The sequence below is a fragment of the Akebia trifoliata genome, chromosome 8 (genome assembly GCF_017979445.1).
Source record: "Akebia trifoliata isolate Shusen 1 chromosome 8, ASM1797944v1, whole genome shotgun sequence".
NCBI classification, from domain to species: domain Eukaryota; kingdom Viridiplantae; phylum Streptophyta; class Magnoliopsida; order Ranunculales; family Lardizabalaceae; genus Akebia; species Akebia trifoliata.
In genome coordinates, this window is record NC_141382.1 from 46391252 (window position 1) to 46417343 (window position 26092).

At 35.3% G+C, this 26092-nt stretch overlaps 2 protein-coding genes across 5 annotated transcripts; both read right to left on the bottom strand.

The window, feature by feature from the left end:
- Nucleotides 1–1127: 1127 nt before the first annotated feature.
- Nucleotides 1128–10936, bottom strand: LOC147397221 (uncharacterized). The gene is made up of 11 exons (XM_086452754.1): nt 10741–10936; nt 9619–9779; nt 8749–9526; nt 4928–5667; nt 4762–4839; nt 4488–4671; nt 4311–4409; nt 4151–4217; nt 2711–2879; nt 1607–2358; nt 1128–1502 (listed from the first exon to the last, which is right to left on the bottom strand). The coding sequence occupies exons 1-10, from the start codon at nt 10798–10800 to the stop codon at nt 1629–1631; spliced, it is 3066 nt and encodes a 1021-aa protein (XP_086308880.1). The 5' UTR covers nt 10801–10936; the 3' UTR covers nt 1128–1502; nt 1607–1628.
- Nucleotides 10937–12363: 1427 nt separating this feature from the next.
- LOC147397222 (uncharacterized) lies at nt 12364–19194 on the bottom strand. Of its 4 annotated transcripts, XR_015181193.1 has the most exons (4): nt 19011–19194; nt 18852–18892; nt 12681–13843; nt 12364–12569 (listed from the first exon to the last, which is right to left on the bottom strand). XR_015181193.1 is itself a non-coding variant. In XM_086452755.1 (2 exons), the coding sequence occupies exon 2, from the start codon at nt 13766–13768 to the stop codon at nt 12740–12742; it is 1029 nt and encodes a 342-aa protein (XP_086308881.1). In that variant the 5' UTR covers nt 13769–13843; nt 19011–19194; the 3' UTR covers nt 12678–12739. The 4 variants fall into 4 exon arrangements, 1 of the variants encoding a protein (XP_086308881.1); XR_015181192.1 differs by lacking the exon at nt 18852–18892 and having other exon boundaries at nt 19011–19193; XR_015181194.1 differs by lacking the exons at nt 18852–18892; nt 19011–19194 and adding an exon at nt 13949–13971.
- Between the last annotated feature and the right edge of the window lie 6898 nt (nt 19195–26092).

The following is a 26092-nucleotide window of genomic DNA, read 5'->3' on the forward strand; positions in this document are numbered from 1 at the left end:
GGCGATGGTGGCGGCCACGACTACGACGGTGGCGACGACGAAGGTGGTGACGACGGAGGTAAGTAAGGAAGATGGGGGGAGAACGTCGTGGTGGTGGTGGTGGCGGAGGAGGTGAGGGATGGAGAAGGAGACAAAGAAAAAGAAGAAGAAAGAGAGAAAGTGGTCGGAGAGGGAGTCGACGGCGATGGTGACGACGACGAGGTTAGTGTAATGGTGGTGGTGGTAGGGAAGAATTGAGGATGAAAAATATGGGTGGATTTCATTTTCCCACCCATATGGTGAAAAAGTGAAATCCATGATTTAATGGACTTTTTGAATGGGGTGGAAAATGAATTTCCATTTCCATGTGCAATCAAACACTTGAAAAATGTCATTTTCCATGGAAATTGATTTTCCACCCTATTTTCCATGTGCAATCAAACATAATGTAAAAGGATTTATCTTAATTTCTCCCTTCTCTCCACTTTTGGAGAGAGAAAACTCATATTTTTTTTTTCTTCTCTCCAATTAATTTCTTTTCTCTCCCCACTTGACAATCCAAACAAAAGAAATGGAGAGAAATTCATTTATTTTCTCTTCTCTTATCACACAGCTTTGGTAAACCTTGAAATATTACGAACGAAATTGTTTCTCATAAATAACCAGGTTACTAATGAATTCTAAAGCTCTTTATAAAATATAAAAAGCCTGTATTCAAAATATCTTGAAGGTATTATTATAGTTTCTTCGTACCTTCAAAAGTAATGACTTCATTTTCTTTCTTCCCTTTTTTTCTAAGAGGGTTGCTATTGCCACGCCAACCTTTACTAACGCCGCACCAGCTGTGTGCAATTCTTTGGCAATTTAGATAGGATTTGGAGAGGCATTAGTAAAAGTTGGTGTGGAAATAGCAACTCTTCCCCACCCCCTTTTAATCAGCAGAGAAAAATTAAAATACATAAACACTGCTAGTAACAGGCAATCTTACCAAGAATGCACGGTGCAGACCTTGTGGCAATTAACAGTTGAGTTTAGATTGGTAATACAAGGATTATCGAAGCAGTTATGAGCAGTAACAACAACAAACAACGACGACAATGAAGACAATCAATGACACAAGGGTTGCAAAGGAAAAGAGATCGTGAGGATTTGTCCAAATAATCAAGTCTAAATATATAAATTTCTCAACAGTATAATCTTAGAAAATGAAAATTCACTTATTTTAGCCACATTGCATCAAGGGAGGGGAGTCCATCTCCTTTGTCCAGTAAGCCAATTGAGAAACAATATAAAAGCAAAGGGAATAATGTAAGTCTATGGAAGTCAGATAAATTTGCAATATCACCGTGCCATCTTTGCACATGTAGGCAAATTTGTACATTTTGAGTCCCTAGTTGTCACGATAATAATGGTAGCAAACAACCAACCTGCCACATCTTTGAAGCTGTCTATCCTTATTTGCAATAATGCTCTTCCTCATCCAATCATCACATGCCACCTCAACCGTAAAAAGGTACAAGAATCTACATAAACAAGAAGCCAATGAACACTACCGCACCATACACTGTGTGACGATGAAAGGAAAATAAATATTTACAAGTCAAAGAATACAAATCATAGGACTTACCCTCAAACTCCACGAGTGCCATTCACTTGTCGTTACTGTCGCCTTTAGGATCACTGTATGGGGTGAGAGGAGGGAATGAAGAAATAGATTGCAAGACAAACTTGCGACCACTTCTCAAGCCCGGAGAAGAGTTTGATCTCAGCTCATGCAAGCGACTGTGTGGAGGAGAAACCCGCTTCTGATTTGGAGAGCTTACTTTAACTACCCTAATGGGGGTGGGAGTGTCCTTTAAAATCTCAGGTGTGTCATCATCCTCTAGGATTTCATACCTACTTTCAGAATCAGGCTCCTGAGGCATCTTGGTCTCACCTAAATGGGGCATTGGTGTTACTGGTGAACTATGCCAATGAAGGGAACCAACTGATGACAAACGAACACTTTCACGGCATAATTGTACTCCAGAAACCTGTGTACGGTCTCTAGTATTATTGGATGAAGACGAAGAAGATGATGTAACTCTTGAGGTAGGAGGATGTGGCAGAGGAGTGAAATTACACAAGTCAGCAAGTCCATCCCACCTCGGCGAAAATTGATCCACAACAGTCCCAGCCACACTGCATTCTAGTTTAAGATCATAAGAAACTATTTCCACATTTCCTTCACCCTTTTTTTCTTGCATGTCATGGCTATTTGAACTTCTCAGAGGTCTTGGGGACTTTCCGTACGATGTTAAAATGTTATTGTCATCAGATTCTGGTGATGGAAGATATTGTCTGGCAGGAAACCGGGGTTTTGGCACATCCTTTTCACGGCTGGTTTATGAAACAAACAAACATATGGAAAAATAATCAGATTTGGATAAACATATATAAAATGGTGTTATCCAATTCCATCGATAATATGGATGCGATTGTCTATAATATTTTCATTTCTCTGCTTATCCACAAATAAAATAAAATAACGACTGAGAAATGAAACACTTCCTTGTGCGTCTGATTCATTTACTAGAAATTTTAAAACAGATTGATTGAACTTGAAAAATCACTCATTGAATGATTAAATAAGAGAATTGGATTTGGTTGGGTGGTAATAACAAAATCGAATTTGGATCTAAGATATGAGTTGTACGAAAGATGGAAGTGTCATGTCAGAATCATAGGATACCTTGAGAATTGGAATAATGGTGTTAGGGGTGAGAGATTGTGTGCACGGCATTGCTCTGGGTGTAAGAAATTGCTTCCCGTATCAAATATATCCAACTGCTCTTCAGACTCATCCTCCCAGCATCCATTGTCAGACCTTTTGTATACCATTTCTGTGATTTCACGATATCCTACAAAGAAGTAAATTTTCAGGTAACAAAGGTAATTCAGTGTAAAGCAAAACGCTAAAAAAAGAAATATCATTCAGATTTTGAAATTTTAATTATTAATATCTAGAATAAGGTTAAAAAATTGTAGATTAATCTTGACTAACCAATCACAAAAATAATGTCATTGTGGAAATGTTCAGCTCAATCTGTGGCTAACAAATTGTATCATCATTGCAGGCAACCAGAATTGTGCAGTTGCAGTACACAGGCAAGTATTCAATCACATGGAAAAGTGAAAGATAATTTAACATGTATTACATTTCTCCTATGAGTTACAACCAAGTTTTCAATCTTGATTTGTCATCTAGTCCTGTTCACAAACGATACTGAGGACAAGACGAAATCTTTTCGGCAGATCTGTGAACCAGAAAGAAGAAAATGAGGATCTCGTTCATGGTGTCTCGTTTGTAAACAAAACCGAGATGACTCGGTCTCGGATTGTTTTTAAAAGCATGATTACAGCCCTATATTTTTATTATTTTCAATAAAGATGTTGAGAGAGAGGCCTCTTTTTGTGACATTCGCAGAAACCTATAGGACTGCATGAGTTGCATAAATTCCATTTTGGACAGGTCATCCAGACTCCAGAGTGCCTGGCCTTGCAGTTGCGCAGATGTTTCCTCAGAATACAACCATACTGATGAGCTTTATTACTTCCACTGAAAGTCTGTCTTTTTTGAGAACTTGAACAATTTAATGTGTACTTCCAAAGGAGCAGATTTCCATCATTCAATTAACCAAAGATGTTCAACATTATAGGCTCCTCACAACATTAAGCATAACAGATTACTAGTGCCATGCGTGTGGGTAGTGCATTGTTGCAAACAAAGACACTCTGAGGGTATTTTCCAGTGATACTCTAAGCTATCAGAGCATTAAAGCATCCATCTGTTACTCATTCACTTAAACCCAATGCATAGCCTTAACAGACACAAACCTAAAAAGCTTAAATGGAACCATATTGCCCTTCAACCCTGGCTCTGACAGGACTCTTGGGAGATCTTACTTTAGTCATTTTTAGGTGTTGGTACATGACATAATTGCAAGAATGAGAGGCGGAAACATGACATGATATATGGGTAAATGCATTATTTTAAAATAGATCAGCGGAAAACATAAAACAGAACAGAACAGACTAAATAAAAATAAAAATAATAAGAAACTAAAAACAAAACAAATACATTTGCTTCTAAGGGAGATTAGCATATAGTAATGGTGAAACAATTTCTTACCTTCTTTGATGCCAAATACATTTTTACAACCTTCACACCGACATCCAATAGAACATCCTACACCAGCCTGTAAGACAGTGAGAGTGATTAAGTATGCCAAAAAGAATAACTTGAAGAGCAGAAATATAACATAGACCAAGCCAGTAACAGATATCAAAACCTGATAGCATTCACAATATTTCTTAAGACACATGGACTTCTTGCAATTGCATCCTCTTTTGTGCCTGGCTGAGGATGGTGTCACCCGGTTATCATCGTCCTGCAGAATGAGATTGTGATGTTAAATGTTTTATTTCACCCTGGAATGTTTAAATTGAGCTTCAGATGGAATTCCTACCCCACTATTTACTGGAGATTCTGTGACACGACGTACAATCTTAGGAGCAAATGCAAGTGGATTGCGAGATTCAATTTGTTGTCGGGTCTCAAGAACCATATCTTCATATTCAGGCTTGTTAAAACACTCTTGGCATGCACAAGGTTCGGAGCAATATATTCCAGCAGCAAAGCAGTCGCAATAACTGCAATCAAGAACGAACAAACAGCAAATATAATACATGCAATAAAAAGAACATACTATGCACTCTAATCTCAAGTCCTATATAACTTACAGTTTCAAGCATTTTGATCTCCTGCAATTGCAACGTTTGCAGCCCTCATTCTCAATCACGGTGTAAGATTCCTTCTTCCTGTATATTCAAATCCTCAATGCTAGGTCCAGTTAACTAATTGAATAAAAGTAACAAAATTGAATTAAGAGAAGGAAAGCACACTTGCCTCTTCTTTTTAGGGCTTGGTTCGTTGAACCCCAATCTGTCAGTATTTTGTGATTCAGACTTTCTCTTATTAGATGAAGTTGTGTGATGCTCAATAACTTCTAATTGCAGAGTATTGATCTGAGTTGTCGGACTGTGAGAGGAATGAAAAGCAGCAGAACTTTCTGTCACTATGGCCTGACTTTCTTGCAGATCATCATCATTGTTAGCTGAAAACTTTCCAGCCGCACTTGTTGGAAATGAGTTACTCTTTGATTCTTGAGGTAAATGAGGTTTACTTAAAGAAGGTGACTTCTCTATTTGTGAATACGAATAATCATTTTGGGCTAATTTCATGCTTGGAGCAGCACTGCATCCCATTGAGGTAGAATTGACAACGCTATTTAAGTGTAAACCGATACCAGATGGCATGGGAGCAGCAATGGAAGTGTTTCCAATATTTCGAACCGATCTATCAATCTTGTCAAAATAGTTTTCTGGTGCTTTGTCTGGATGGAGAGACAAGCCGAAAGGTGTAGGTTGAGAAACGTGGACAGGTGGTTTTTGGTTAGATGTCACACTTGATTCCATATGAGATGAATCTATGATTTTTGATTCTGTTGGCTTTGCAGGTAATTTTGAATTGGGGATATGTTTTGGGTTTCGAAAACTGCAGCTGCTACCAATAGTGTTCCTGCGAGCCTCTGCAGCCTCAAATTGGAGACAACGTCTAAGCATGCCACGCTGGTGTTGACTGGCATCCTACATTGACTATAGAAATTACTCACAAACTCAACAGAGAAAAAAACTGATAACAGAAAAATCCAAGGACTGCTAATATTGCTTTCCACACACACCTTCCTTTACTTAAAATCTCAACAGAAAAAAAAAAACAAAAAAAACAAAAGAAAGAAAGATAACAAAATAAAAATAAAAAATCCAAGGCCTGCTAGCATTTATTTTCCAAACACAAACATGCGCACCATGATCCTTACCATTTTCTAGTTAAACAGTTGGTGCCGATTCCCCCTCAAAGGCAATTTTTGATCATCGTGAATCCAAGTTAGGATTCATCAACCAGTCAAAACTGTCAAATTCAATGTCATCCTTATTGTCTGACGCTTCATCGGTAAAATGGTCACCGTCGTCATCTTTATCAAGGCCATCTCCTCCTCTTATTAGTGCATTGAGGTCATCTTTCGTTTTTCCTGATTTAGTCGTGAAGTTCATAAAATTCATGACTTGTTGAAAACGTTGCAATTAAATTATTTAAGTAAAAAAGTCACAATTTAATTGCAACTTTCTCAGCAAGCACTGAATTTGGTGACTATGGTCTCGTCTACTTCTCAAATAAAACTTTGGACTTAGGAATTAGACAGATTCTTCCTTCCATTATTGATCCATAGGGAGCATTCATTGGAGAAAGAGAATTTTATATAGGGCTTTGATTGCTAAATAATGCATTGGCTCTGGGATTTGTTCTGGAAGGCGTGCTAGTAAGATTAATTTAGAGAAAGCATTTGATAATGACAATTTGGAGTTTCTAGATTACGTGATGGGACAAAAAAGGGAATTTGGCTCACTATAGGGAAGGAGGATCATGAAATGTGTATCCTATGCATCCTTTTACATCATGATAACAAGCTACTTCAAGAGTTCTAGAGGTCCAGGGCAAGAAGATCCACTATCATATTTGCTGCTTGATATCATGGTTAAGTCCTCGGAAGGCTATTGATTGTGGTTATCAAGCAGGCTCATTAGTAAAGGAAGGTGACCCCACATACAATTCATAGATGGCACTTGCATATTTGTAGATGCTTCCTTTACTCAGCTTTGATTTTGTAGAGGACTTCTTTGCTGCAATTAACTTATTAAAAAGCAAGGTCTTTTAAGTCAGCGCATCTGATAATCTTGTTTCCTTTGTCAGGGTCTTGGAGTGCAAAGTGGGTGGCATCCTGTTAACTTACATGGGTATTCCCTTGAGAGCTAGTTACAAGGCTAAGTCAATTGGGGGCCAAATTGTTGAGGGCCTAAGGTCAATAGTTGGATCCTAGAATCTAGAGTTTTGTCCAAAGGCGATAAGATGGTCCTCATAAAAGGTTTACTAGCCAACGTCCATGTTTACTTCATGTCACTATTTTCTATTCCCCAGTTGGTTGAGTGCCTCATTGGAAAACCAGCGGGTGACTTCTTGTGAAATGATAGAAATGACTCACAAATTTCACCCAGTTGATAGAATGTTTATTTACTCAAAAAGATTAAGGCTTGGGAATCCGTAATCTAAAGCTTACAAACACTGCCTTGTTGGGCAAGTGGTTGTGGAGATTTGGAAAAGAACATATTATTCCTTGGAGTAGAATCACTAAGGCAAAATTTGCATCTAAAAGTCATGGGTGGTATAGCAACAAGGTTAGAACCACTTACGAACTCAAAGTGCGGAAAGGGATCATGAAGTGTTTGCAAGAATTTAACTGGCATTATCTTTAAAATAGGGAAAGATAACAGGGTTATATTTTGGAAAAAATATTGGTGCAGTGAGTGTCCTCCCAAGTTTTAGTATCACCTTGCTTTAGGAGGAGCTTCAACAATTGGGAGGTGATTTCTGTTGCTAATCTTTTCCGATGTATCTCTGATATCTCCATTGATCTTAGAAATGAGGATGAACAAGTGAGGAACAAGAGTCAGGATGACTCATTCTCTACCTGTTCCTTTTTAACTTTCTCATTGACATTCAACAACGTCCCACTTTTCCAGCATCCTTCTTTTGGGGCTCAAATATCGCATTTCAAAGTGGCATTTTTTCTTGGTTCACCCTTTAAATAAGATCTTGAGAGTAGATCACCTTATGTCCTGGGGTCCATCATTGTTGATTCTTTACCCATGTGCAAAGCCAGTGGTGAATCACTAAATCACCTCATTGTGAGTTTGTTTCTTCTGTTTGGCCGCATCACCTTCAACTTGTTTGCATGGATCCTTTATCAATATGTACTTTTTTTTTCCCCTCGTTGGTTTTTGCTAATAAAATTATCTTTATCAATAAAAAAAAAACTATGTACTATTTTTTCTTTTCCAGAGTTGGTATTTGTTGGACTTGATCTCCAAAGGTGTGATCTCATAGAAAATGATCTTGTTCACAACTTATTGAAGCCTTTGGAAAGATAAGAACAGGAGAACCTTTGTAAGTAAGAAGTATTTGGTTTCCTCTATCATTCTTAGCATTAGAGCTTTATTTTGTCTTTCTTTTTGGTAAGTAAAATTTATTGATGCAAAAAACAAGTAACCAACAGGAACAAAGGTGCTCGAGAAGACTGACCTAAATAAAGAGCAAATACAAAAACGAGAACCACACTCTCACAAACTACAAAGAATTCCAGGCCTGTGTTTTGAGGTTTTATCCTAGACGAGAGACTATCATGTTTGGTAGTAGTTAAGGTAGTGTTTCATTGTCTAATTTTCTGCTTTTGTTTTACCTGTGGATTCATTTGTAGGCTGGTCTCCTTGACTACCCTCTTGGTGTTACTTCTCACATACTTAACACTTACAAAAGAAGAAAGGAAGAAAGTAATATTCTAAGTCAGGAGAGGACCAAAACCCTTAACCACCAAGCAAAAAAGAATTTACGCAATGTTAGCTGTAATGAACACACTTGTAGTAACAGAAGACATGGCTTCAGACAGAATTGAATGGAGGAACAGGATTCGTTCAGCCAACCCCAAAATTTTCAGGATAAATCTATAGTGATGACGGTGATTTTTATGAGTAGAAATGAAAGCAACTTTAAAATACAGTAACACAAGATCAACCATTCCATCTTTTCTAACGAAAGGATATGTTATTTCGTACCTCATAATCAAACAACATTCTGTTCTCAACCAATTCATTTGATAATGCTCCTGAGTCCTCATCACAACTTTCATATGCCGGAACAATCTGCAAATGTTCAGGCAGTGACTGAGGGTTACACTCTCTTTCACCTTTCTGCTCACCATCGGCATTCTGTTGCTTAACATCCAGCAATTTATGGTGACAAAGACTTTCAGAGAAAGCAGCCCTTTTCTTATCAAAACCTGCAATGTCACGCTCGTTTGTCTTTGATATAATAGAGGAAGAATCTGTAGAAACCTGAACCACAAAATGTTGGCCCTTTTGCACACCAGAATCAGATTCCATAGACAAATTAGACATTACAAGATCATTGTCTTTCTCAGACGTTCCATATGAGCACTCATTGTGTGCAGCCATTTTAGTCTCCATGTCTTTCCTTGTATCACCAACATAATCATCAAGCTTCATAATGGTTTCTTTTGATCTCATACAGCCACTTTGTAACACTTGAGGTGCATCATTAGTATGGTTCAAACATAAATCATCTAAATCAGGAGAATTCACAGAATCCCCCTCCACAGGATCAGCTAAGTATTCGTCAACAAACCCTGAAGGACTGCAGGGTTGGACTTGCACAGACCCTTTACTATCATGCCTCTTCTGAGAACATGAAATCAAACCAACCATTGATCGGGTGACAGGTGGTCTAGAAACATCTGAACTTGGTGTGAGTGTCTTGCCTTTATTGTCACAATTAAAAGAGAGTTCTGCATTGGATGAGTGAGGAAATTGTGACCTGGAAAAGAATCAAAATGTTTCACATAATCAAAATCCACATTCTGAAGTCTGAAAACATAAAACGCACAAATATTCAAAGATTCCTAATACCTGTTCACAAAATTTGTTTCTGGCTGTGGATTAACACGTGGTGATGTAAACACGGGCGGTGGGGGAGGAAAATTAAGTTCTGCAAGCCCTCGTGCGACATGTGCAACCTTAGCTGGCTTTATGGGAGACAGGTTGCTAAGGTAATTGAAGAAGGGGGAATCCTACAATAAGAACAAGTACAACCTTTAAAAGGAAATTGAATTGATGCTACAACATATTGTACACAAGTAAAACAATACTGAATTATAAACATGAGCAGTTAATTACATGAGTGCCCAATAAGCTCTTACTGAGAATGATATTCCAAATAACAACAGCGTGAATTAGTCAACAAATTCTTTGAAAAAGGAAGTTAAATCATTTGCTAGAGGTGCTAATTCAGTAGCATGTTAACGATGTCCAGTGTTATTAAAATCCTACAATTTTACAGTTTGAAATTGAATCCCACATGATAGATAAATCTTGAACCAAATGATTTGAATTTTATGCATGAAGCCCTAGATGGACAGTCCAAGTTCATCACATCAGGTCATCAGCACTCGTTTTTGGCAAGAAAAACCGTTCTAACGATGTCTAAAGTCTAGATCAACAATGAAAGTAAATACAACTATACAAGTAATCATAAGAAGTCAATCCGAAAACCTAAGAAAATCAAAGTACGACTTCATGCAAAATCTAGGATTTACTTAGACCACCACTAACTCGGTAAAAACACAATCTAAAAACCACCCAACTAAAAAATTCCACCAAAAAACGTAAAATCAATTAAGAACTCCTCCAAATCCTTCCAAATGAACACTAGATCCTACAGTTAACCACATTAAAAACCTAGAATCCAAAATCTAAGAAAGAATCAAAATTAAAATCTACCACTTCAAGACTAACAAATTGCCACATCGATGTAATAACACAATCAGGAACATTAAACAGCAGAAAATGAGAAAACTAAGATCAAACAAAAGAAAACCAGAAATGCAGGTGATTCGAGGCCGATCCAACCATCATGACTCAAAAAATATTAAAAGAATTAACAGATTAAAACGAAGTAACAATGAACACGACAACAACGAACAACCAGAACATAATCTAGACATTGTTATGGTATTAAAGTGGAAATTTTACTTGAACAGGGGGAGATGATGATGTAGAGGCGACGATCTTATTGGTTTCAGGTGAGTCCATGGTTCGAAACCCTAACCCTAAAACACTGTCTCTGCATCTTTCTCTCTCTTTAGTCGTCTGAAACCAACTGGAGACGATAAGAAAATGAGCATTTTTTTCCTCTTTTTTATAGGGTTTTTTCTTCTGTTTTTGCAAGAGACATATAAATAAAATAAAAGACAGAAAAGCAACTACAATTAAATCCGAGCGGGAATTCTTATAGCGTTTTATACGGATACGAAATACGGAACTGTATGTCGTACGTATTTTATGAAAGCTCCTGTACTCCTGATAGTTGGATAGCTATCCAACTTCATACCTCTTTATTTTGAGTTCTGATATACGAACACGAAAGTTAAATACTAGGCTGACGTGGCACAATCATGGAACCATATATTCTTTTCCAAGGGATACAGACCTGCACATCCCCATAAAATCTGGGTAATTGTATCCCAAGGAAAAGAATCTATGATTCTGTATCCATGCCACGTCGGCTGGGATTGACAAGTGAAGACTTTCTAATTAGAAAATTATTCCCGTTTTATATTTTACTTTTTTTCAAATGGGTTCAAGCATATTTTCATCCTTGGCCTTCAAATTACCTCTACTTAGAAATGCAACGATCTAGAATTCACTAATCATGATCAAAATCATCGAATATAGAATGACATTGTTGGGATGGGGAAGGAAGATTATTAAAATTATGATTTCGGCTAAATTTCATTTTTTTTTTTTTCCATTCTAATAATTGGGAAGATGAAATCTAGATTTTTGAAGGATGAAAATTGATTGTCCATGAAAAAAATCAATTGGACATGTGAAAAATGTGATTTTCTATGAAAAGTGGATTTCTCACATATTTTTCATGTACAATCAAACACATCCCTAATGTACCCAATGATCAAAGCAGTCAATGGTTCAAATCATATCTGAAATCAATGGTTCAGATCAAATCTGAAATCCATATAAGGATTGAAGATTTGGATTTCGATAAGAAACCAATCTGATAAAGCTCGGATCGAACATCTTATTGGATTAGGACTGGATCAGTTGTGGATCAATCAAATCTTAATCCAATAGGGATCCAATAAGTGTAAGAGAATACAAAATATAATTATATATTTTAGTTAGTTAGGGAAAAAGTTGCATGGACGGAGGTCCGCATTTGGGCCTTGCAGCCGACAACCCAGTATCACGTTGACATGTGGTTCATAGAGATAGATGGTTTTTGATTCATATATTTTAATTAAATATATGAAACTCGTATAGATTTTGTATCAAATTGGATTCAATCCGATCCAGACTTCTTGTTATAGGATTGGGTTTGAATCCTTATATTGAGATGGGATATAAAAAATCCAATTCAATCGGGCCCTTATCTGATTGGTACCAAATGATCTCGATCTGATCTGGACCACAATCCATTGAAAGCCCTACCAGATCTAAATGCACACATCTCATTAGTTCTTTGAACGCAAGTGTCCAACCCCACTGTGCAACAAAATCTTCCCAGAAAAAAATTAGGCCTCAAGAGTCGAGTCCACCTCAAACAGTTGGATTCAGGCTATTTTTGTAGCTATGAAATAATAAATAGAATGCATTTGCACCCAAACCAAATGTCATTGAACATATCAAAACAACGAGCATCATGTTTCTTGATTCAAACATTCAATTTGTAATGTTTTGCAATCAATACATAATAAGAAGAAACCATCATCTTCTTCGCTCAGCTGAACAGAACGGCTCCCAAGAAAACTGAGAGAACTCGCCACATTTCCCTTTTGTTTCACCTGAAACACAATATTAAAAAAAAAAAAACAGTTCAAAGGACGCGTCAATTCCAAAAGTCAATGGTCAAAGGCAGCAATGAGAGAAGAAAATTGGGGGAGGGAGATGCCCACCTCTGAAACCTCAGAGATTACAACCCAAATTCGAAACTGGTTTCTGTTGGCACAGATTGTCATCTACTGTTGTTGTTCCGCTCGTTGTAGCGCCAAGAGTTTGGCAAGCTTTCAGTTGAACCATTGTCGTCATCTCTAGTTGCAGAACCAGTATCCAAATCATAGCTCTCCCCCCAAAGTGTTGTTCTCCTTAGGCTCCTCGACTGTCCTCTAGACCTCGATGCACCAGACAGTCCTCTAGATCTCAAGAAACTAGGCCAGCTGCTGCTACTGCCACTACCTGTCCTAGGTCGGAAAACCCGGAAAAGAAAAAACACAGTAAGCAAGCTCCCTTCATCAGTGAGAAACAAACCGTCTGCTGCACCACCACTATTCTCCCCAAAAGCTGACTGCATGGTGCTAAGCACATCCCCAACGTCCCGTTCCCGTTCCAACCTCCTCCACGCATGCTGTCGCTCGGGATCTACCTCCGATGGTCTCGCAAGTGGATGCGCTAGCCTTGCATGCTTCCTGAGGTCAGAGTAAGCACCACTGTAGTCACATGTCTCACAAGCACAGCTTCTTTCCTTGGCATTCATGAACTGGCGTGCTGGCTCCTCGATGACCCATCCGTTAATCTGTCCACGACACAGCGGGCACACAAGCTTCGGTTTGGATTGGCTATCACAAGGCACACTGGGAGGATTCGGTATGGTTGAGGGCAAGGTGGGCCCTTCTTCCTCACTTCTTTCTACTACTTCTGCTCTGATTGTGAGGGGTAAGTGAGAAGTTGTTTCTTCTTGAAGTAGTGCCAATGGTGATGGGGTTTCCGAGAATGACTTGCGGAACTGGTCCAGGCAATTTGAGTGGCGGTAGCTTGTATCACACATGTAAGGGTGGCAGCCTTTGTTCTGGGAAGAACATAGAAGGCGAACAGCATTGTGAGGATGTTCCAAGCATACGGGGCATCTAGCTTCTTCCCATTCTTTCACATCTTCTAAAGGGTTGCCTATGTCCAACGATTGTGAGGAGCTACTCGATCTGCAGGGATATGGAGATATCTTGGACCTGTCAGATGACACAGAACGGCCTCTTCTCTCCTTCGGCATTCTGTGATGTACAGATCTCACGACCAAAGAATATAAATATTTGATGTCGCTTCAGCAGTAGTACGTTTTGGAGTTCTAGAACAATGCATCAATAATTCAACATTAGAGAGAACCCAAATTACATGTTATTTAATACAGACTCGAATATGAAATGATAAGAACCAGGACAACCACACACACATGGAAACCATGGTGCCATGCAATCCTGAAGACATAAACCAGTATGAACCTTGGGTTCAATTTTGAACTATCATCTATTAGTAACCCTTTCTTTTCTCCTTTTCTCCTTTTCTTCCATCGGTCACCACCAACGTAAATTGATCCTTGGTGTCTCACCACCCAGACACAAATCCCTTCAACTCCATATCAATCAGCTCAATGGAGTAGTAACTCCTCTAATAGATTGATTTAGGGGTCTCCATGACTTGCATGCACCTCTAGGCTAATTGGTTCTGTTCAATACCATCATAAATAGGATAATTGAAAATTCTGGTACAGCTGTACTTCAAATATAAATTGAAGATCTTAACAATGACCATAGTATTAAATTTCGACATATTTCCACGAAATATACCGAAATATTTCCATTTCCACAAGTTCTAACACGAAATTTAACCGTCAATTTCTTTTTGTGTATATCTCGGTGGAAATCACTATTCATTTCGTGAAATATTTTGATGAATAGTGAATTTCGGCCAAAATTATCATTTTTCGGTATAAAAATGCAATATTTCAGTGGAAATATTTCGATGAATAGTAAATTTCGACCGAAATATTTACTTTATTGAAAAAAAAAAAAAAAAAACTTATAATTACTTTTAGGAAGAACTTGTAAATTACACATAGTATTGACTAATAAAAATTGCATAGAACATTCATCCATTAGCATAAATGAATCATGATTAGTTAGTTATATATATCATCTTATTTTAATGTATTCTAAGCATATCAGTTCATTTATTAAGCACGCATACAATCAACCATGTTTCAATTAGTTGGATACATTAGCAATTTATTCATACTAATTCAAAAAATAAAAGAAATATAATTACACATGAATGCGATACTTAGTAGTTTATTCATTCTAATGTCTTACATATTAAGCTGTATGTAGTTAATGCAACATTAGTATTCCTATTCCCACTGTCAGCCTGTCAATACATGTGTGTATGAGTAGCAAAATGTTATTGATATTCAAATTCTCACTCCATATGGTAGTTTATTGAATTTTGATGACTTAATGAGTATGTTTTAATGCCTATTTTATCGTTTCCTACAGGGTTAATGAAAATTTCATCAATATTTCTGTCATTTCCAAAAGTTGTATTCATTTCCACATTCATCGAAATATTTCCATTTCTAGACTAACCGAAACAGACACTGAAATCAAAATTTAATACTTTGCTTATGCTATATCGGCTCTATTGTACTTGAGGATGGAGAGATAGAAGAAGATGTAGCCCTTAGAATCAGAGGTTGAATTTCTGGAGTGCTACATGACAAACATACACCAATCAAATTAAAAGGAAATTTTATAAGACTGCAATACAGCCAACTATGGTTTGTGAAGTTGAATGTTGTATGTTCAAAGAACATCGAGACAATAGATTGAGCATAACAGAGATTGAAATGTTGAGATGGATAAGTGAAAAGACTAGGAAAGAGAAAATAAGAAATAAACACATTAGGGATATTGTAGGAATAGCTCCAATAGTAATAAACAAAGAGAACTTTGATTGAGATGGTTTTGGCTTGTTCAACAAAGGCCAATTACAATTAGAAGAAATGTCCAAGTTGAAGGTTCTAAAATAGAGATGAGATGACCAAAAGAAAAAAGTGGATGGAGATGGACAAAGCAGATATCAACACTCTTTCGATAACATACGAAGTGGTTCTGGACAAAGTGGAATGGATGATTCACTTAGCAGAACCACAAATAATTGGGATAAAGATTTGAGGATGATGAAGGTGTAATTTAAATATAATTGGTTTACAGAATAAATGATCCTTTTTTTTTTTTTGAAGGATATAATATATTGATAAAGAAAAGAGGGCAAACACGATACAAGGAGGCCGAGACAGCCTCACGAGAAGCAGCAAAGGAACCGAATAAATAATTCTGGGTCCGAGTAATTTGAACAGTCTTTCCTTTGATGCAATTTTTATCAGGGAATCGAAAATTTCAGAGGCAGAATATTAGATAAATCTAGTTCGGCAGGATTTAATCTACAACACATTCACTGGATGATCCCTTAGGTTGGGTACTTTGAGCAGAAAACCAATGCTACAATTAATATTTTAGGACAAACCCAAATAGAAATAGAAAATAGGGTCAATTAGGAAACTATAGTTTTTCAGAAAATTTTTGATAGGCCCCAAACATGGTTAAGAAATTGCAGTCTACATAACATACAGCTCCAAAGAAACCGGCTAGTAGGAAATATAACCGCGGACCTTGGGGTCCAATTTGGTTTAGCATTGATTTAAGCTGGCATCAGAATAAATTGGACTGTCTCACTCAACTAGGGAGAACAATAAAATTTAACTAGTGTAAAAATTCAAGGGAACAAGACCATCACTAAGATATTATGTGAGTTTTCCCAGTTAACTCAAAGCTACCTAACCCGCCCGAGTTGCACCTTTAGTCTACAGTTGCCCAAAATAGGAGAAAGGGCCCATTCATTGGTCAAACATGTAAGGCTCTTATTGATGAGAAACCGTTCACCAAGTTGAGATGACATTTCAAGCAAAAGATTTAATGATAAAATATCTGCAATATTATCCAAGCAAATCAAAGAATAACAAATCCCAAAAAGTAATTATTATTTCGTTGATTTAAAACGGGTCATTTTCTCAACAATCCCACGAAAACAAACTTCATCGAAGAAACCATTCTCATGCAAACAAACATGTAACAGGTAGGTATAAGCATAGAGCCTAGAAGTCTCATGCAACTAGATCAGCTGCAACTTGAAGCAAAAGATTCATTGAGAAACAATCCGCAATGTTATACAATTGAATTGAAGAATAAAGTATCCCTAAGAGTTGATCTTTTTTTATGGGTATCCCAAAGAATAACTCTTAATTTCATTGATTTTGAAAGGATTCGTTTTCTCAAAACAATCACACCAATATCTTCATAGAAGAAACATTTCTCATGCAGAAAAGAGAACATGTAACACGTATGCAGAAGCACAGCTTCTAGAAGCCCAAAATGCTATTTCAATTATCTCTTGCTCAATTGTTGAATAGCTAAGCCTCAACTGGAACTGCTTTCACTACCTCTTTTCTCCTTTTTCAAGAAACCCACAAGTTCATGGATAATTTAACAGCTATGAAATTTGAGTTATCACTCATAATGTGACTTCCAAAAAGCCTGAAAACCTAAAAAATCATTTCAATATCTCTTATTTATCTCCCTAAATTCTCTACTCCTCAGAATTACAAGTAAAAGCATATCACAATCCGTCAAAATCTCAACGACAATACTAGTCATTTGAAATTTCATTTGCTACCATTTTTTATCGGAGATCAACCTTTCACATAATAAACCTTCAAAATTTAAGATAACCAATCAAAGTGAAAATACATTTGAGCATAGGAGGTCGAGAAGACCTGCCAAAGAACAAAAATTACTATAAAGAAAGACACCTACTAAACCACCATTTCTTTCCTCCTCAATCGCTAATTAAATCCTACCTACAAAGTACTTTAAACTAACTTTCAAAAAATTTCATAGAGTTCACTACTATTAGACACCTTTTGAAAAGAAAATAAAAAAAAAAGGGAAAATTTCTAAAAGAGGGTTAAATATTTTAATAGTTACAAAAAAGAATTTATTTTTTCAAAAATTACCAAAAACGAATTAAGTTGCTGAGCAATCCAGCATTTTAGCAACTCGCTGGACTGTCCAGCATTTTAAACGGAGGCTAAATTGCTGGGGTGTTAAAACAAGATATTAAAATGCTGGAAAGTCCAGCTTTTTAAGCATTCAGAGGGCATTTTTGGTAAATCAATGTATTTTAACACATTAAAACGTTGGACAGTCCAGCGAGTTACTAAAACTCTGAACTGTCCAACGACTTAATTCGTTTTTGGTAATTTTTGAAAAAATAGATTTTTTTGTTGTTGTTGTAAATATTAAAATATTTAACCCTTTTTTTAGTAATTCCCCCCCCCCCCCCCAAAAAAAAAAAAAAAAAAAAAAAAGAAAAAAAAAATATACATATATATATATATATATATATATATATATGACGACAAATACAATGTCAACTTTCAAATGAGACAACGATTAACCTACTTTTAAGTAAAATATGATATGTAGGAAATGTGCGAACCGTCACTACAATTGAAACTAGATAGATTTGATTACTTTGTTATTGCCTAGCCAACAAGGAATCAAACACACAATAAAATATCTCAGATTAAGAATGATTGTTGTCAAAGAAGTCAACATGCAATCTTTGCAAATTGAGAAGTTCATTCGTAATAGCACCCACTTCATTAAAATGCCAAGTAAATTTTTTTTAAAGAAAAATTGCTGATCCAGCGGCAAAATTATCTCCCTCAACACGCTTAAAAAAGCAACACAAAAAGTCATAATAATTAAGATAGTAGCTCTTACATTTGTGTAAGAATTATTCGCAAAATGCACAAGACCGTCCTCAGCTTCAAAGCCAACATAAGTAGCTGTTACTAATATTTCCACTCAACATACCCCCAAATTTCTAGAGTCAACAAAATCATTCAACAGATTATAGAAGATAAAAGAATGGTATCACATGTTGCTAATAATCACAAAACAACACTAAATTAAACCCAAACCCTTCAAGGGGTCGAAGAATCACCTTCTATTTGAGGCTTTAAGCATAATTTTAAATCCAAACAACCAAAGATTAAACTTTCCCTATCTACAACAATGCAAAACAAGTAAAAAAAAATGAACATGCATCCAGTCTTTTCTACTCAGCCACCACGAAACCCTAATCAGAAAATATCTTAAATCCCAAATTAAAACCATGCATCCTGAACTGAACATCTAATCCGAAACCCTAAACAAAAAATATAGTCCTTTACATACCTCAAGTACATGAAAAACAAATCAAATGACCACATAATAATCTGAAAGATCAAAAAGATGAAGATCGGAACAGAGAAGATATGAGAAAACCTAGAAATTGCCAGATCGCAGTAGATTTGAATCGAAAATGGTCTTATGGTTTCGTTTAGAGAGATTTACCAGAGCCCGTAACATAAGCGTCGGATTGAATTCTAAACAGTTCGATTCGTTGAGCTTCTCAGAAAAAGAACCAAATAAAATCAAAACTTGGCTGAACTCGATATCTCCAAGAACGTTTGAATCGGTGGACAGAAGGGGCCTTTTGATCCTCCCGTCAAGCGAGAGAGAATGTTTTGAGAGAGAAAAAAAGAAGTTCTAGCGTTCTTCTAACCTGGGAGACTCAAGTTTCTGTTATCGCCGCATCAACTTTTACTAATGCCACGCCAAATCGTATGGAAATCATCGAAGAATTGCATTTAGTTGGTGTGGCGATAGTAAAAGTTGGTGTAGCACTAGCAACTATCTAATTTAAAGTGGGATTTCACCTGCGGACGTAACTGTTGCGTTTTCATAATAAAACACCTTTGGACTTCTGACAACTCCAAAAGAACCTTACTTTATAAAATTTGTTACCCATCAAACCTCACCTCACTTTATCAAGTTTGTGGATTCTAACACCATGAACGTGTGGCATCCAAAAACATGATCTAATACCAAAGAATTATAACGGACAAAATTCTAAGCATTTAAAAAAAAAATACATTATTTTTCACCGTTGAATTTTAATTTTAAATTTGAAAATTCGATAGCTGGGTTTCAACTCCCACGATCAAGCTCAAAAAGAATTTTATTTTTATTTCTATTGAAAATGAATTTTTCCATGAAATCTGCAAGACTGCATTGTTGGATTGCTCATTTGATAATCCATGTGCGCCCAATGACCCATAGTAAGATTTGAAATATTACTAACTTAGTCATAGTAGTGATAGTGTGATTCATAAAGATAGGTTTGATCAAGTTAAGGGGTTTTATTTAATAAAATTGCAGTAGAAAGATTGCTCGGTAAGTGTCTCTAATTAGATTGGGAGATGCTATTAGGACACCATCTTTTACTAGTATAACTATTTATTTAAAAGAAATAGGGTATTTTAGAAATAACCCTATAAAATCTGTGATATTAGGTTTACTCCCTAAGAAAATGCAAGATTAGACTTACCCCTTGTCAAGGTTGTATTTTCGTGATAATTTAATGCTGAAATTTTGATTTTTTTATCAAAATGCTCTTTAAATACTTCAAGGAAAATGCTAACGCTGAAGACTTTATGGGGACGTTAACATTGTCTTACACTTATTTTTTTCAATAATATCCCTTCTTGTTTTGTCTTTTAGTAAAAAAGATAATGATATATTAGTCTTTTACATAATGATATATTTATTATATTATTAAATGCATTTATTACGTTAGTGTTGATTGTCAAAGCATTTACTACAATATATATATAATTCAAAATACTTAAATGCTCGTAATATCTATTATTTAAATAAGTGTTTATTATGTAAAAGACCAATACATCATTGTCTTTTTCGTTAAAAGACAAAATAAAGAGAAGTATTATTGAAAAAAAAAATGTTGGATAATACTGACATCCCCATGAAGTGTTGGACCTTAACATTCCCCATACTTAAATTTTTAAATCAAAATTTGAAAATAACAAAATTTCATTGTTAAATCATCAAGAAAAATATAACAGTGACTTACGATCAATAGGGTAAACTTAATCTTGCATTTTGCAAGGGGGTAAACCTAATATCACCAATTTTAAAGGGTGGTGTTTCTAAAGTATCCAAAGAAATATTACCACACATTGGATCCTTTATTATTACACCGACGTGCTTCTACCATGAAAGCAAGAGAGAACACATCATATTTTATTTTAAACTTAGACATTGTAACATAGTTTTAAAGTTGGTTTCGCATCTCATCTTGGACAAGTTTTTCAATGCGTTTGAAATGTCTCATTCAAAAATAATAATAATAAATGAACGTGGGGTTATAAATCTTGTCCTAAAAATTGACTTGTCCATGTATCTCATCCATGCATAATACTGGGATAACTCGAACAATACATCTCGGTTCAAACGAGTTTTGAAACCATGCATTATAAACGCACTAACCTGAAAATAAAAGATTACAACATTAAAGTAAGTTCATCTCTCAATGTAGTCATCATTTAAAAATAATAATAATAATAATAATAATAATAATAATGATAATAATAAATGTTTTAGATTAATGATGTATTAAATGAAATAGAGATTCTTTGCATCCATTACATTTGATGTAACACAAAAATCAAGCTCTAATACTACTAACAATTGCAAATTTAACTCACAAGCTTTACATTTTTGAAATAGAGAGATAACTACTAAAACCAGAAAAACATATCCTACACTATCAAAATTTATATTTAATATATATATTTTTAAATTTCAGAAAACTAAATAACAAAATAAAATGAAAAACATTATTGTTTTTCATTCATGCATATTAATTTAATTTCAAGAAATCCTAATAGAGACCCTAGATTTTAAAAATCACTTCATTAATGAACTTATTCAAAAATCAAATCCTAAGTGGAAAATCAAATCAATCTCCAAATAAGACCTTAAATTTTATAAAAGCTATACTGATACGAGAAAAAGCATATACAGTTCCATACAACTTCACGTCAAGATGTGTGATGTGCGGTCCAATCAATCCTCATGCTTTCCAAAATCAAAGTCCTATGAAAATGTGTATAAATACTTCAATTTCATCTAGGGTTAGAATACCGCTTCACATACAGAAAAATCTCTCATGACTTCCACAACGAAGAGAGAGAGAGAGAGAGAGAAATATGGCTATAATTTTTGTAGCTCCTTAAGAGCTCTTCAATGTACAATTTTGTGGGATTCTGATACGAACTACTTTGATCGGATTACAAAAATAACAAAAGATGAGAGAATAATATCTATTCTCGTTCGAGAGAGATCAAACATCTTTTAGAGATGATCAATCTCCAAATTCAAATAAGACACTATAATTTTTAGGGGTGCACATGGTTCGGATTGGTTCGGATTTTGGCAAAATTGAAACCGAACCAAACATGATTGGTTCTATAAATTTGAAACCAAACCAATCCAATTACCCTATAGAACCGAACCAATCCAATCCAATCTTGGTTCGGATGGTTCGGATCGGTTCTCGGTTCTCATACTTATTGAAGATAGATACCTTCTTCCTCAATCCAAGCATTCTATCTCCTCCAATCTTCAAACCTTAAAAGCAAGTAGGACTTTTTTTGAACGTGGACTTTGGGATAATAAAAAAATTAAAAGGAAGAAGAAGAAAGAAATAAAAAATTGAAATTTTTATTTTTTAAATAATTATATATATTTATATATATATATATATAATTGGTTCGGTTTTCGGATTGGTTCGGTTCTATTATATCCTAATCCGGAACCGAACCAAATTAATCGGATTTTTTTTTCTTCGATCCGTACCCGAACCGTGGGTGTGTTTAGTCCGAACCAATCCAATCCAAAAGCTTCGGATTGGTTCGGATCTCGGATTTACCCAATCCAATGTGCACCCCTAATAATTTTCTCTTTGATAATCCCATTCAAAGACTAAACCATTATTTGAAATACATACAATTGTGAAAACCATCCAACCTTAAACTCTTATAAAGAATGAACTAAAGTCCCACTCACTCAAGACTCTTAACCACGTTGGAAACTATCTTTATGTTATTCGATCACAATTAACTCACGTACTCCATTCCTCTTTATAAAGAATGATCGCATGTAACACATACCATCTAACCAATCTATTTCATACAAGAATCTCTCATACATGTAATGTATGCACCCAAATTATATAATCCTTCCACTGTCTCTAGGAATTAGAAATACTAGTGAAGAATTCCAATTCTCACCCCCATTTGCCTTTGATTTTATTTTACTAGAAAAATTACTAATTTAAATTGGTTAAATTTCTCTCGAAACTTTATCAAGGTGGGTTTTAACGATGGAAATAGAGACGGTTAACAGGCGTTATAAAATCAAGGGTAAATTAGACAATGCACTTCCGCGTTTCAGTGGTTATAGAGCTGCACTCCAATAAGGGACAGACGTTCACAGACTCCTGAGTGTGTGACACGTCAAGTATGTAAGGGTAATTTTGTAATTAAGAAAGATATTTTTGTGAGTAAAATTCTGTGATCTGCCAATCACTTGTCGATGAGGAGTGATTGTTTGCTTGTTAGCAAATTTGCTCACAGCCTAACAATGTTTTGACAAGTGGCACTGAAGATATAAGCAATAATAAGAGAATTTTTCTCTTTCCTACCCATGGTAAAAAATTAAAATTTTCTAATAATAACTTTTCACATTAAAAAATATGATTCAATACAAAAGTATAGAGAATGAAATTCTATGAATTTCAACCAAAAAGAAGAAGAAGTAATTTTTCACCAATATGTTTTAATTTTAAATTTGAGTGATCAGTAGTCATCTATTTTCAACACCAAAACTAAGCTCGAATTTTTATTTTTTAATTTTTTTTTATCATAAATTTTTTCATAAAATCTAGAAGATTGTGGTGTTTGATTGCCAATATAATAATCCATGTGGATCCTACAATACCTTTTAAAATTTAAAATCTAAAAATAAAGATTTCTAGGCAATGGATGTGTGGGTAGGAGAGAGAAATTTTCTTTTTTATTGCATACGTCGTCATCATTGCCACATGCCAAAATGGTGTTGGTCTGTGAGCAAACAATCACTATGTTCAAGAGTATTGAATGCATTTCTAATTTACAAAAGTATATTTGTTAATTACAAAATTTACCTTACATACTTGCATGACAATCATTGAGGAGTTTGTGAGCACTTTTAGCAAAAATTCTATTAGTAAAAAATGACTCGCGTTGTTGATTATCGCCAAGTCTTCTAACAAATAATGACTTAAATGCCCTCATCTTCTACAAAGTATATGTCTTAAAGTTTGTTACGTTTATTTTCAAAATATCAATTTCTTTTACATTTAGTGGTTGAAAATGACAGATTTTTGTGAGGAAAATGAAGTTTTTCCTTCCCCCCTTGGATATTGAAAATAAGGGCATTTAAATCATATATGTTAATCTTTAACTAAAACAATAAGTTCAATATATATATATATATAGGGGTATCCCAAAAATCCAAATCTGGAAGGTGTATGTCAAAATCACCCATATTTAAAAAAAATGAAAATGCTCCCCTTTTTACAATGGGTTGGAATACACCTTCTTTTCTAAATAAAATACTAGGGGAACATTACATTGGTCAATGGTGGTGGATTCAAAATGCATCTATCATCATTAAAATAGAGTCATCCTATATATTAAAGATAAAGAAATTTTGTTAGGATCCTTTACGTTCACAATTAAATCCTAATCCCAAAATATTTAAATATTACAAACAAATAAAAAGAGAATTTATATTTTTGTATTTTTAAAAATTATACTATTAATAATTGAGAAAGTGGGAAAATAAAATCATATAATACATATTATTTGAGTGAGATAACAAGGGAATCATTTCGCCTATGAAAAAACTTGTTACCACTTTGATTTAGAGTCGACTCCATTCCTTTTTTTTTTTTTTTTTTTTCTGGCAATGGTTATAAATGGACACTTGAAAATGATTTTTTAAGGAATAGTTTTTCATGACATTGTAATGACTCTCGTACAGATAATGATTGGTCAACCTAGAGTCTAAGTAAGAAGGTCTGATTAAAAAGTGGGGAAGGTTTTAGGAACCCTACTCTCCCCCACTCTAAGGTGATTACTTTTTTGTTTGACATTTTTTAAATAAGGTGTTAAAATCGAAGAAAATATAAGATGAAATAAGTACATGCATGGAATGGAAATGTATGGGCACAATGCAACTTTATGACTATATGTGCATAAGTGTGTGCAAAGAATGTGTATGTATGTGATGCTTCCTTGTGGCATAAAAAGGGGTTTGATATCGGTAAGAGGACATAAGGATCATCCTATGGAAGAGGATGCCCTTTGGCGTCTTCTTTTAAGATGTATGCATAGATGCATAATGATGTTGGCTTGGGTTTTTAGGAACATTCCATGTATGATATTCCCTTAATACCATGGTCTTTTATTGGCAAAATGCACAAGGATATATAATCTCATGAAAGATAGACTCGTATCATTATTATGCCTTTTATGCATGGATGTTTACATAGACAAGGCTAGAAATTTGGTAGTCTTCCTCAAAGAGAGGCCCATTTATCATCATTGCCACGAATAATAGGTGGGTGAATAGTATACATATGATAGAGGTGATGAGATAAAATGGGCAAAAGGCTTCAACCCTCACCCTTTTCAGTCAAACCACACTACATTTCATGTCTGACCTACTTGGGGATGAATGATGGTTCTCCATCACCTCCTAAGACAATCTAAAAAGAAAAATAAATGTGAGTGAGGAGGGTAGGAGAGGGAGAGGGGATGCAAAACAAATAAATAAACTATCCTAAGCCACTTTGAAGACTTGATTTCCTTGTTCTTATCCAATTTGGGGTGCCTACCAATTGGACTATAAAGGAAGCACAACGGACAGGGAATTCCTCTTGATGTGGACTTTTAAGTAGGGTAACTGATTGGGAATTCACCTTCTATGTGATTCACAACGGAGGCAACAAACAAATAATAACTCCCCAATGTGTCGCAGACGCTTCCCTGGAAAATATGAAAATGTGTGCGACAACTACCCTCTACCTTCAAAATTTTGGAGGAACCTTGCAACTTATTTGACACGTCGCGATTTATGATTTTGAATTTATATCCTACTCCTTAAGTTTTTATGAATATTTAAGATACTTCGTTGTGTTTTCAAACCGATGACATGCCACCCTTGACAATGATCTTTTCTTTTAAATTAATGAAAAATTGATATCAATACTCTTATCATCAACACCTTCATATCATTGACATCATCTTTGTCTTCGTTATTATCATCATTATAATCATCATGATTATTTTTGGGAAAAGTTCAAAGATTTTTAAATTATTTTTTATTGATCTATTAGAATGCATGTGCGACTGTGCTTACAACATGGAAAATTGTAGGGGTGTTCTTGAAATGGATAGAAAAGAAAAATAATAATAAATTAAGGGGTATTCTTCGAAAGGAGAATAAAAAAGAGGACAAAGGAGGAG

Excerpts from the sequence above, each read along its gene's own strand:
- LOC147397221 (XM_086452754.1), bottom strand. The coding sequence starts at position 10,800 with ATGGACTCACCTGAAACCAATAAGATCGTCGCCTCTACATCATCATCT. Across the intron at positions 4,840-4,927 it reads CCAAGCCCTAAAAAGAAGAG|GAAGAAGGAATCTTACACCG; the intron begins GCAAGTGTGCTT and ends TTGAATATACAG. Across the intron at positions 2,880-4,150 it reads TGTATTTGGCATCAAAGAAG|GATATCGTGAAATCACAGAA; the intron begins GTAAGAAATTGT and ends ACTTCTTTGTAG.
- LOC147397222 (XM_086452755.1), bottom strand. The coding sequence starts at position 13,768 with ATGCCGAAGGAGAGAAGAGGCCGTTCTGTGTCATCTGACAGGTCCAAG.